General features: G+C 33.9%; 1 protein-coding gene across 1 annotated transcript; it reads right to left on the minus strand.

Annotated features, from left to right (window-relative positions):
• Positions 1 to 2467: 2467 nt before the first annotated feature.
• LOC145795330 (glycosyltransferase BC10-like) lies at positions 2468 to 13705 on the minus strand. Its single transcript, XM_082879428.1, has 10 exons — positions 13226 to 13705; positions 8036 to 8152; positions 7785 to 7885; positions 6802 to 6873; positions 6456 to 6537; positions 5752 to 5832; positions 5436 to 5489; positions 5242 to 5301; positions 4823 to 4969; positions 2468 to 2847 (listed from the first exon to the last, which is right to left on the minus strand). The coding sequence occupies exons 1-10, from the start codon at positions 13499 to 13501 to the stop codon at positions 2668 to 2670; spliced, it is 1170 nt and encodes a 389-aa protein (XP_082735554.1). The 5' UTR covers positions 13502 to 13705; the 3' UTR covers positions 2468 to 2667.
• Positions 13706 to 14012: the final 307 nt, after the last annotated feature.

Consider the following 14012-nt stretch of genomic DNA (forward strand, 5'->3'; position numbering starts at 1 on the left):
ATAGATGTTTAATTTTACCTATGATCGTTATCATAATTTGTAGCCTCCTTTTGCATATTTTAAAGGAAAAGGTAAAAGTTTCTCTCTACTTGAACCGGATGTTTTTACAACTTTTACAAATTTGAACTTGATGTGTAATCCAATGGAAAAGAAGTCAAATCAAAAAATATATATATATCTATATATATTCAGTTTGTACATGCTCATTAATAGCCTCTCTATACATGATCCTCTCATGCTTGGTAGGGGTGCAATTCGGAACAGATTAAGAGATTGAACAGATTAAGAGATTGTTCAAGTGCAGTCCAAATTGTAATGCGAGTTTTCTAAATAAATGGCTTACAACTTGGAAGCCCGAATTGTCTATTTAAGCCCCATTGGAAGCCCGAATTGCTTATAATTTTGATTTTTTGTTTTTTTATTCTTTTTTCAGCTAAGTTGATTGATTAGTTTGTTAAAATTAGATTCTATCAACATTTTTCTTCTGATTGAGAAAAATCATTAATAACATCATAACAGTAATTTATATGATATTTTCGAGATAGAGAAGACGAAATTGAGAGAAAGAAACAGTAGTTTTTATGTTTATTACTTTTCCGTTTTATTTTATTTCTTTCAAACACATTCTTTAAATTGCTTGGGTGTCATTTGGCAAAATTTACAATTTACTATTTTTTGTTTACAAAAAATATAAGTATTTTAAAATTTTATTTTGAAAAAAAGTGAAAATGGAGTTAAGGAAGATAATTATCAACAGTAGAAGATGGTGACCTAAGATGGTTGTTGGCAATGGAAAGTAATGACCGAAAGTGGTTGCTACCGGTAAGAAACAATTGGCAATGGCTATAAGTGGTTATTGGACAAAAAAAGTGTTAGTCACAAGTGATTGTCAAGATAATGGTTAGTCAACTGCTTAAAGTAGTAGTTGAAAGTGGTTTGCAGTTGAGGGATGTGGTGGCCAAGGTGGTTGACGGATGAGATCATTGTTGGTGATGATAGCCAATAGCGATGAGAAGGAATAATAACATGGCGAGTTTGGGGCAGATTTGTTGTCCTCCGCCCCCACCCAATATCATATCGGGGCGGGGACAAGTTAGTTTTGTAGTTTTAAAAATAAAAAATAATAATAATAATAAATAAAGATAATATAGTATATTATACATAATAATTTATAATTAATGAGAGTTAAAAGATGTAGTATGATAAATAAATGAGTAAAAATGAATATTAACTATAATATTTTAATATTTTAGTGTTATTACATTAAAAAAATTAAATTTTATAAGTATTATATATATAAAAATATATTTAATAAATAAAATTGAGACAAGGACGAGAGACCAATGGGAGGTAGTTGGAAGATTTGGGAGAAAGAAGTAGAAATGAAGCAAAAATTAAATAGAAAATGAAACCAAGTTTTTTCTGTTTACAAAATTTACTTAATTTTGTAAACTATTTACAACTTTTTAAAAATAAAAACACAAACCAAACGAATTTTGTTTACAGTTTTCAAAATTCTATAAATTTAAACATACAATAATAAATATAAACGTCATTAAACAGGTCCTAAATGTTACTAGCAGGCCCTTAGTGTTGTAGATTTTTTTTATTTATTATACACATATATATATATATATATATATATATATACACACAAAACATGACTGTCCTCTGCCACTAACGTTGGAAAAATTCATAACACAATTTAAAACGCTTTGTTTTACTGTCTCAATAAATGTTTTTTTTTATTTTTTATTTTTTTATTTCATGACGTTGTAATCTATCTCCTTTCGATTGACCCCCCCAAAAAAAAATTTTTTGAGGCCCCAAATTAGAAATTAACTTTTCATTAATTTATTTATCCGCAACATCTCGTGTACAGAAACTCTACTTTCTACCAAATGCCTTCTAATCCGTTTGGGATAAAGGTTGGAGCTAAAATAGCCGTAATTTGGGGCCTCATTTTTTTTTTAGCCCTAGTCAAAGTCAAAAAAGTCAAAAATCTTATCTCAAACGAGACTTTTTAATCTCAAACTAAAATAGCTAAAAAGACAACCCACATTCAAACGAATACATTTGCATTATTTCATTGGCATTGTGAGGTTGGAGTTCATAGCTCCATTCTAGAGGTCTTCTCATGAGTTTTTTTCCAAACAAATGCCATTAAAATTAAAAAAGGGTTAGGTAATTCCGGTTTTAGCCAGTACTTCTTTCAAAATAATGTTGGTTTTTTTTAATTATTATTTTAATTTTAACTTTCAAATTGACTAAAACGTTTTTTTATTTAAAAAAAAATCCCATGTTGGTTACAATTTTGAAATGTTTTCAATAATTTTTCTTCTTTTTTTTTTGTTCTTTTTTTCAGAAAGGGAGTACATATCAAACTGTATCAAACTGCGCTTCCCCCTTTTTCATGAAAGCACAAGGCCTATTATGTCAGCTTCTCCTTATTAATTCCCATTCAGACTTCATAGAACTATCCTCAGATAGAAACTAAAATTATAGCTTGCACAGATCTAGTATCTTATTCTCTAAGGAATCCAAAAAAAAAAAATAGCCTATCTGTTTGTGAGCATGTGCATACATTGTGAGTTAGTTGTCGGTAATAATCAGGAAACATCCCCATACCTATCTAAATCTTTGTATCTTGCTATGGTTGCTCTATAGTCATATTGGTGTATCCAACAATGTAGCTACATCAAACAAACCGATCTCTCCAGAAGTCAAAAGGCGCATAGCTGCCCCCGGTGAGAACTTCCTCGCAAATAAGAAACACGGAGCAGATGTAGAATTAGTACGGCACCATTCAATTCGATCTTCGGACTCATACTTGACATGGTCAATATCCTGCCAAATTAAAAAGAGAAAAAAAAAAAAAAAAAAAGGGGGGGGGGGGGCATTGGTGGAGAAATAATAGAAAATCAAATATATAAATTTACAGAGGTGAATTGACTTTCAAATATTATCAAAAACAAATAGAAAATCTTGTCAAGTCAGAATAGTTTCATTAGTTCAATTAGGAGCAGAGTCGAGAATTCTATTTTGGGGCCATGGTATGGTAAATCAAATACATTAAAATTTTTTATTGTTTATGTAAATCAAAACACAAAACATGCAGCGGAATAAAGTGTTTAGATCATACCTCGTTTGATCTAAAACCTCGTGGATAAATCACGTGCTTCCATACTCAATCAATCAATCCCAGCAGTGGGGTGATATTACAATGGTGAATATCACCCACACAAACCACAGTGCAAAATGACTTTGATCGTTATTTTTTGGAGAGAGTCAGTATCATGGGTAGAAACAAAACATAAACATACGTTGTTTCTCTCTTGGTTACCCATAACCATATATCAGATATATATTATATTTATCTCATTTATCCATTGGTTAAATGAGATAATATCTGATATCTATATCATCTATCCATATCATGATATGATAGATATATATCCTGAGTGGCTCATCCAAATAGGTTTGAATTTAAATTCAAAACCCATTTGGATGAGGTTCAAAAGGTTCTAAGGGTCATGCTACATGGGCGCCCAATTTCTAACAGTTTATACAAATATTAGTGCAAAAAATTGAGTAAGTCATTCGCAATGTTCAATTAACAAAAAACTATAGTTAAAATTGTAAAACAGAATATGCGACAAATTGAAAAATTGACCAAAACGGAATGCACCCCTCTTTGCACCGTTTTTGTTCTAGCATGACCCAGAACAGTATGGTATTCACAACACTGACCATAACAACCAATTTGTCTCCTCCAATGAGTGCAATCATGCAAGTGCATTATTGGAAACAAAGAACTAAGCCAAAAAGTAAAGGGAATGCCTCTTTCGTTATACTAGGGCCAAGTTTGGAAAGACTAAATAAGTGCACTTTTTGACTTTTTTTGTATTATGGCCTAGTTTGGGAAGACTAAGGCCTCGTTTGGGAAGGCTCTGTTTTAGCCAAAAAGTCAAAAAGTTACTAAATTAGCCAATTAGCCAATTAGTCATACCAAAAAGTCAACAATTACGGCTTCTCTCTACTTTTTGCACAGCTTTTCGTAATTAGTCAAAAAGTCATCCCAAACATACAAGTTTTTTTTACCTACCTTTTTAGCCAATTAGCCAAAAAGTTACTAAATTAGCCTGTTCCCAAACGAGGCCTAAATAAGTGCACTTTTTGACTTTTTTTGTATTATGTGTAAAAAAAGTAGAGAGGAGATGTTGATTGATGTGACCCAAAAAAGATAAAAAGATGAAATAAGTGCACTTTTTTGGCAGTAGCCAAACTAGGCCTATGTGTAGAAAAAATAGAGAGGAAATGTTGATTGATGTGACCCAAAAAAGATAAAAAGATGAAATAAGTGCACTTTTTTAGGTTAGCCAAACTTGGCCTAGGTCGAGAGTAACTGGAAGAATGTAGAGTACTAAAGTCCCAAAAGTTCACAAAAGGGGTGAAGGGCTGAGAGCAAAGCTAGAGCCCAATCTGCGGAGGCTCTAGTATGGACGAAGAAGGCCACCGCCAATTTTAACAGGAAAAGAACTTTTAATTAGACCCACGACTCTGTTGCAAATTATGTTTCTGACAAAGCACACATATAATGATCTGTAAAAATTTTGAGCATCTCACATCAATAGTATCATGACAGTAACATATAATCCTTCTAAGCAGCCACTGATCATCCTAAGTAGACTAAAGTCAATGTGACCAATACACATACTACAGCATCTGAAAAAGGTTTTGCATATAAGTTGAATCAGACATGGAAAAATGTTATATGTATGAATCATTAAAGCATTGGAGTGAATGTAGCTCAATAACTCACCTTTATTTCTTTAATTTGTTGAGGGCCGGCATCTGCATATTGAAATGTAATAGGGTGCCAAGAGTTTCTATCCTCTTTCCCAACAAATTGATTCCATAAGGAGTATGTCAGTGATCTTCGTTCCAGTTCAACTTCTAGGTCTCTCATCTTATAGTAAAAGAAAACGAATGAGATCATTAAATGCTAACACACTGCTTAAAATAATTTTAAGAAAGAGAAAAAAGATGGGGAAAAAATTTCAACCCATAATAAAAAAGCTATCCAAAATACCAAAATAAAACACCAAAAAATGAGACAACTATGTTCCTATGAAGATAAAAGCCAATCAACTTCTATGACAATGATACAACTAAAAATTCAGCAATTATTAGATAATTTCGAATAGATATTTCACAACAGAGGAATAGTTTGTCACTTACTAAAAGTAAAGTCTGCATATAGTGTTCGTCTGGGATGCAATTGTATAGACCCAGAAGTCTCTGCATCACAATTCAAAAAATATTAAACGATTAGGCACTGATTGGAAGAGAGTAAAAATATTCACTTTATGCGACTTCAAAGCCAAAATGAATATTGTTTTTCCATGTGAAAATTCATAAGAAAGGTTACTTACAGAAAACAACTCTCCTGCTTTACCTAAGCCTGCAAAGGGTCGCCATCGTAGTCGCTGGAAGATGACAAGCGTTAGCAGAAATTGATTGATGACTCAAAACAGTGTGACAATAAATTTCAAAAAGAACTGTCTCAAATGTAGAAAATTAATGGTGATGAACAAATCAGCTACAAGTTGCATATACTTTTTAATGAAACAATTAAGAAGCAGTTATATGAAGATGAATAATCAACAAAATCAGCATTTCTTTCTTAGAGAAGAGAAAATAATGCACCTTACTGCATTCAAAAAGGCAATAATTTGTTTCCATTCATACCCTGCAAAATTTCTTGAAGACAGGAAGAACGATATTATCATTCACAACCACCTCTGCATGTTCTCTGATCAATGTAATCCACTGAAATCACATAAAAAATTCCATAACAATGATAAGACATGGATCAATACCAATCCAAAAAAATTATTCATATCATCAATTGAACAATATAATTAACCAAGAAGCATTTGGATGCAAATAGATAATTTTGCAGACAAACTAAATAAAGCCCCAGCAGACTGAATTCCCTTAAATGGCCTTTGACAAACTCACAATGCCAATATCATGACCCCAGTCATTAAAAATAACTTTTCATTGTTCACCACATGATATGCTCAAAAAATTGCCCTGGGTATTATTTTTGGCAAGGTCTTGTACAAATTCCACGCACACAACCAGTACATTGATATACAATAGTTAAGCAACTTGCCAGACATAAAACATCAGATTAGCTACAGGACTAGGCATAGAAGTCTAGATAAAATCTTCTCAAATTCAAATCAAAATGTAATACACATGAACTAGAACAATCGTGTTATAATGTTAACGCTATACAAGTGTGTCTGCCATTATTATATAAGATTTTCATGATTTCTTCATGAAGTTTGTGGTTTTTGCCTTACTGCCTATTCAATTCCAACCCAGAAATGGCCCACCTTAATTAAATTTTAAGAAGGAAATTAAAAGAAAAGACAGAGAAAAACCTGGGATCCTTTTCGCCATTTGTGCTTTGGTATTATAGGTGACATCTTTGGATTGTAACGAACTTCTTTTGCATCAAGAAAGCTGTACCGCACAAACTACAGTAAACCATCAGCTTTAATGCTTCATTGACATGCATAAAAAAAGGAAAGTAAATCCTTGAAATCTAAAAGAAACATTTTTTGGGGGTAAATTGGAGGGGAGAGGGGTAGTCAAACCCATGGCCTCCTATTGAGTCGAACCCATGTAGTTCAGTGGCATCTGGTTAAAATAAATATTTCTAGTGCTGATATTGTAGAATTAATCTATAAATTCATTAGTGTGTTTCCAGATATGACGCCTATTTACCTGTCAACAAAACTTCTTGGAGAAGACATCAGATAGTTGTATATGTAACGGAAGTTGTACAAAGGTACACAGCTGTAACATAAGCAACTTGTAAAAATATATTCCAATTTGAAAAAAAAGTCAAAAAATGGAGAAATCACTAAGCTGACTAGTTGTTCTATAAGCAAAGTAAACAAATAAATTAGACACTTACAATATGATGCTTAATATTGTACACCATATGCTAATTTAAAAACATGAAAATAAATAAATAAAACGAAGAAAAAAAAAATTCATGGGAAATTTGAGACGATACAGGATTATAACGCTTCGGACACATGTCACTGGATCTATACCCAATACATTCCTCAACATCATTGAGTGGATAAAGATCTCATACACACACACATGTAAAGAATAATAATAGAAAGATAAGCCAGAAAAAGGCACTAAAAAATAACATTAACGCAGACATCTAAATAATCAGCTAAAAAGTAAAACACAAAGAACATAACATAAATTTATGCAACAAAGATGATAGGAAAACCCAGCATATATGAAACAGCTTAATAGAGCATTGGGTTTCCTAGGTCAACATGATTGCATAACAGAAAGGTTAAGCACATGGCATTGAAATTGAGACTAGGGTCAGAGAAAGATTCAGACCAAGAGGATAACAAAGACGCAATTTGACAGAGCAAGTTAAGAGAGGTTATTGTCCTTCAAGTGAATGTAGTGGGGAAACAACTCATATTTCATACTTCATACTAATATATTGATGGGCTGATGGCCTTGAATCTTGTGTTTCATTTCAAAAGGTAAGAAATACCAAATGAAATTTAGAGAAAAAATTTAGGCTAATTAGAGAAAATTAAAGAAAATCCTTAAAATCCATGGAAGAGTTTAATTAATGCAATACCATCGACAGCACTACAAAATTTAGCAGTTCAAATAAATGTAGGAGATAATTCTCGAAAGACAGTTAAACTGGCAATGCAAACAACCTGTCAGAGAGGAGAACAAATCTCTGATTAGCTGGCTCTTCAAGAGCTGCTTCAAGTAACAACCTCTCTGCTTCTATCATAGTCGGCTCCCCCCAAGTCACCTGCCACACGAATGTCCAATTTGGTGACAACAAAACAGAATCAAAAGAGAAACAAATTCAATGAAAAGTTCAGCAAAAACCAAATAATCAAACTAAGAACTAAACAAATCGAAGCCATTTACCAATGTAAATGGCATATGGAATTGGTACCTGGATGCTGTTTCTTACTTGCCGATCATGAAAGAAAGCTGACCTTGTTGTTTTCTCATTAAACACAAAACCAGGCCTTGAATGTATGTAAATTGAGAAATTTGCAACATCTCCATTCTGCAAACTCACATAATCCCACAATTACAACACATTACTCAAAAACCTCTCTTTCTCACAACATATATACATATATAATGACACAGATGCATAAACCGCCCGTTTATTAAACTAGGTGAAGAAAGAAATCAAAAGATTTAGATGATAGTGATTTTTCACCATTTTGTTTGGAGAAAGAAGAAAAAGAGTTTTCATTTTTTCTGGTTTTGTATTTAGATGAGTAATTTAGGTATTGTTAAAATGTTGTACATTTTCACCAAATCAAAACTTAGATAACTATTTTTTTCCACTTCTCATCATTTTTCACATTCTCTATCATTCAAACAAATTATGAGAGTTATCTATCTCTCTATTTCATTTCCTTTTTCACCAAACCCGTCAATCCCAACAGACAGTTTGACACACAATATGTTTACATCTATTCTATTCTATTATCTAACTATTCTATCTATTCAATTATATGAAGTTTACATCTCATTTTGTGTGAGCAATATCTCACGTTTTTTTCCTCCCAGAATTACCACTGCATTCAATATAACTGCCAAATTCAATAACCACTACCTCCTTCATTAAAATGTTCCAAATTGCTAAACGGTTTTCTCATTCATCAATCAGTCCAAAAATTTAAATGTAAAATGTATGATTGTAAACCTATCGCATTTGCATCCACCACTAAGTGTATATATATAAATTTAGGGGACACTGTCACACTTTTTGACCTCGTTTGGTTTGGTTTTGATAAACAAATTTTGAAGAAATTTTTTAAAAATTTTGTTTGGTTCAGTGATTTTGAAAAAAAATTTCCAAAATCACTTTCTATCTCCTACACATCAATCAATCACTTTTTCTCGCTCATCTGTCCTTCTCAATCGCTTTTTCTCTCACACACATCTATTCAACTATAACAAAATATCAAATCATTGCAAACTCCCATACTCCAAAACTATTTCCAAAATATACAACCAAACAAACTAAAAAAATTTCTAAACTCTTTTTCTAAAAAATTTTTTGAAAATTTATTTCCCAAAACCAAACCAAACAAGGCCTTTGTTTTTCCAAGAATGCCCTCCACATTTAATAGCGGCTAAACAATTTTTCTTGTTATCAAACATCTCAAAATTGTTAAATAGTTTCCCCCATGCACCACACTACCCAAAATTTAAATGTAAAATTGTCAACTATGAAACATGGATATTTGATAAACATGTCGTACCTGTACTGGATACTAAGTACTTCGTGTGGTACTTTTGCATAAATATTAGATACATAAAACACTTATTGAAAAATATTCGTTTTTACCAAACCATAAACGTAGTTAATAAATGCCCAAGCCATACCTTGAAATAGTATTTTCTTCTAATTTCATTGAACTTTTTATTATTACTATTATACTTAACATGATTTTAAAATTAAGTTATTGTTTATAATTTTGGTTGATACCTTTACTTTTGACATTAAATATGAATTTAAGTTGAATTCTAATAAACTAAATTATTTAACTAATTTTTAAATTATTCTAAATAAAAAATAAATATTTTTTTTTTAACAAAGGTACACAACTATACGTTTACACTACTTTTTAGGACAAATTACATTTTACCCTTCAACTATCACCGTTTTTCACTTTGCCTTGTCAAGCTAAAAATTGATACAATGTCCCCTTCATCTTTTAAAAGTTTTCAATTTAACCCTTATATCATCGTTCTATCAATAAACCAAACCAAACCAAGCCTTAAGTTTCATCAAATAGGGTCGGCTACATGAATCCTTCTTCTCCACGTGGCCCTATCAAAGGCCATTTCATTAGTCAAATTAGGTAGATTCATATCTCTATTTATAACGCTAGTCAACGTTAATCTAGGCCTACCTCATCCCCTAACACTTCCATCTACCGTTACAGCATCGCATCTCTTCACTACTGCCTCTGTTGGTCTCCGTTGAATATTACCAAACCATCTCAAACGATTCTCTCTTAACTTATTTTCTATCGGTACTACTCCTACCCATTCTCGAATACACTCATTCCTAATCCTGCCTTGTCTAGTCTTACCACACATCTACCTTAGCATCCTCATCTCAGCTACACTCATCTTATCTACATGTTGTTTCTTGGTTATCCAACACTCCGTCTCATACAACATAGCTGGTCTAATAGCCGTTCTATAAAACTTACATTTTAGTCTAGTGGGTATTCGTTTATCGCACAATATCCCAGACGCACTTCTCCACTTACACCATCCCGCCTTAATCCTATGGGCCACATCTGCATCAATCTCTCCCACTGTTGTGATAATCGACCCTAAATAATGAAAATGTTCACTCTTAGGCAGTTCTTGGTTCTCAATCTTCACTTCTCATCTGCTTTCATTGTTACTGTTACTAAATTTACACTCCATGTACTCTGTCTTAGTTCTGCTTATCCGGAATCCTTTAGATTCAAAAGCTTTTCTCCAAATCTCCAACTTTGTGTTAACTCCTTCTCTAGTCTCATCCACTAACACGATATCGTCTGCAAAAAGCATACACCATGGCACGTCATCCTGAATATTTATCGTCAACTCGTCCTTAACTAAAGCAAAAAGATAAAGACTTAAGGTAGATCCTTGGTGTAACCCTACAGTGATAGGAAATTCATTTGTCTCTCCAGCTAGTGATCTAATAGTGGTCACCACCCCTTCATACATGTCCCTAATCACGTCAATGTAGCCTTTTGTCACCCATTTCTTCTCTAACACCCACCATATTATATCTTGGGGCACTCTGTCATATGCTTTCTCGAGGTCGATAAACACCATATGAATGTCTTTTTTCTTTTCTTTTCTTTATACTTTTCTATTACTCTCCTCAAAAGATAGATTGCTTCCATTGTTGACCTACCGGGCATAAACCTAAATTGATTCTCTGACACCTCTGTTATGTCTCGCAATCGGCGTTCCATCACCCTCTTCCACACTTTCATTATATGACATATTAGCTTGATTCCTCTATAGTTGTTACAATTCTGGACATCACCTTTATTCTTATAGATTGGCACTAAAATACTCTTCCTCCACTCATCTGGCATGTTCCTAGTCAACAAAATTTTACTAAACAACCTAGTCAACCAAGCAACTCCCTTTTTACCTAAACACTTCCAAGCTTCAATAGGAATATCATCGGGTCCTAAAGCCTTATTTGATTTCATCTTCTTAAGTGCAATCTCCACTTCAAAGTTCATAATCCTGCGGTAGAACCTATAGTTTTGGTTTATCGTATTACTGATTATTTCTTCCCCTATTGTCGTACTTCCATGTTCCTCATTTAACAGTTTCTCAAAATAATTCTTCCATCTTTCCTTAATCTCATCATCCTTCACCAATACCTTAGAATCCTCACTCTTGATGCACTTTACTTAATTAAAATCTCTTGTTTTCCTCTCCCGTATCTTAGCAAGTTTGTATACCCTCTTCTCTCCCTCCTTACTATCTAGTCTAGTGTATAGGTCATCATAAGCTTTCAACTTAGTCTCTCTCACTACTTTCTTGACCTCCTTATTAGCCAATCAATAGCTCTTAAGGTTTTCCTTAGTTCTATCCTTCTGCCACTTTTTAAAGCACTCTTTTTTTTGCCTTAACTACCGCTTGAACCTCTTCTCTCCACCACCAAGTTTCCCTAGAGCTGGGTCCCATTCCTTTTAACTCTCCAAGCGCTTCCCTTGAGATTCTCCTCATACAATTGGCCATCAAATTCCACATAGTGTTAGCATCACCTTCTAAGTCCCAAGTACCTTCCTTATCCATTCGATTCTTGAATATTTCTAGTTTATCCCCTTTTAGGTCTCACCATCTCGTCCCACGACGCCCACCATCCTTCCTAGCTTGGCATTGCCCTCTAAAACATAAATCTAGTACCAAAATCCTATGTTGAGAGACCAGACTCTCTCCAAGAATCACCTTACAATCATTGCATTTTGGCAGTCCACTTTTCTCACTAAGAAGTAATCTATTTGACTCTTAACTAATCCACTCTTAAAGGTTATCAAATGCTCATCCCCCTTCTTATACATAGTATTGGCTACCACCAGGTCAGAAGCCAACGCAAAATCTAAGATTCTCTCTCCAGCCTCATTTCTGTCACCAAAATCGTATCCACCATGCACCCTTTCATAACCTAGTTTATCTATGCCCATATGGCCATTAAAATCTCCACCTATAACCAGGTTCTCTCCTACGGGTATCTCCTGCAAGATCTCATCCATTTGCTCCAAAAAATCCCTCTTAGCCTGATCATCTAACCCTACTTGAGGGGCGTAAGCACTAATAATGTTCACTATATTCCCTCCAATAACTAGTTTAACTAGCATAATCCTATCTCCTTTCCTAGTGACCGCCACCACACTTTCTACAAGACCCTTGGCCATTATGATTCCTATCATATTCCTGCGTCTATCCTTACCTAAAACCAATATCCTCAATTTCCCTAGCTTTCTTTCCTGTTCACTTAGTTTCTTGTATGCAAGCTATACTAACTCTCCTCCTAATCATAACATCTACCAATTCCATCGTCCTACCAGTTAAGGTTCCTATGTTCCAAGTGGCTACTCTAAACCTATAGTCTTGGACAAGTTTCTTTACCCGCGCTCGTCCAGAAAAACACGAAAACGTTTGCCCATTTTTCACCGCACCCAGGCATCGATGCGGCGCCCATTGCTCACTTTTCGAAACACCCGGAGGCAGGCGCAACGCGTCACTAGAGGGGAACGACCTATCAATAAAACTAGCAAAAAAAATACATATAATATGAACATGTCATATTTATGATAGATTGATTACATGCACATTTTTTTGTCAATTTTGTTAACATTGAAAACTTTCATAAGATGATGAGGATAATATCAATTTTTAATTTGAGAGGCAAGGTGAAAAATAGTGATAGTTGAGAGGAGGTCAAGTGTATTTATCCTACTTTTTATTGTAGGAGTATTTGTACCGAATCCGTACCCATATCAGTGACCGTGGTTTATAGATTGTCGCATTTGCAAACACCGCTAGCATATATATATAATGAGGGAAGAGAGGGAGAAGAAAGATGAACCTGGAAGAAGGTATGCCAGAGAAAATCGAGAGGAAGAGCACCACGAGTGAGGAATAGAAAAGCGACCTTGGGAGAACCTTGGAAATGATGGTTGAATGAGCGGAACTTGTGAAAGTCAGTGATGATGATGGTGGATTCGGAGTGAAGTCTGACAAGTGCCACAAAGCAGAGAATGGCCGCCAGCCATATCACCAGCTTCGACCCCACCGAGAAGAGACGGCGCCCTGACAAATAAGAAGAAGAAGATCGCTTCTTCTTCGTCATGGAAGATGACATTGACGGCGATGATCTTCTTTCTCAATCTCTTCCCACCCTGCAAATGCCTATAACGCAGTGTGTAACGGTTCCAAGAGAGAGAATTGGAATTTGCATTCAATGGAAAGAGAGAGAGATATAGAGAGAGAGACGGTTATAAAGGTGTGAACAGCGGAGAGCGGCTAAGCCGTTAAAAAGGAAAGTCGATACCGTAATCACCAACAAAATTATTTTTCATAAAATATAACAAATAAAAATCAACATGGCGAAAAATTATAATATTGGTCCGTCCCATATCATATATAATATATTTTTATAGTTATATTGATTACGTATCTATTATTTTATATTTTTTTTCTTATGTATTGTGTAAATCAATAGAATTAAAAGGATACGCAATCTAATTGAAATTTTTAAATGACAAGATAATTTATTCAAGATGACAATTTGATTATTATAAATAAATTCATGTTTTATTATAGTGTTAAATTCATTTTATACCTCGTGGTTTGGGGTTGGCATACCTTACTCC

The sequence above is a fragment of the Camellia sinensis genome, chromosome 7 (assembly GCF_055761805.1).
Source record: "Camellia sinensis isolate YWXY chromosome 7, ASM5576180v1, whole genome shotgun sequence".
NCBI lineage: Eukaryota > Viridiplantae > Streptophyta > Magnoliopsida > Ericales > Theaceae > Camellia > Camellia sinensis.

What these genes read in the sequence shown, in the direction of transcription:
- LOC145795330 (XM_082879428.1), bottom strand. Translation starts at nt 13,501, where the DNA reads ATGTCATCTTCCATGACGAAGAAGAAGCGATCTTCTTCTTCTTATTTG. An exon ending in CCAAGAAGTTTTGTTGACAG is followed by an intron (nt 6,538 to 6,801) that starts GTAAATAGGCGT and finishes TGTGCGGTACAG; the next exon opens with CTTTCTTGATGCAAAAGAAG. An exon ending in AATGGCGAAAAGGATCCCAG is followed by an intron (nt 5,833 to 6,455) that starts GTTTTTCTCTGT and finishes ATGTGATTTCAG; the next exon opens with TGGATTACATTGATCAGAGA.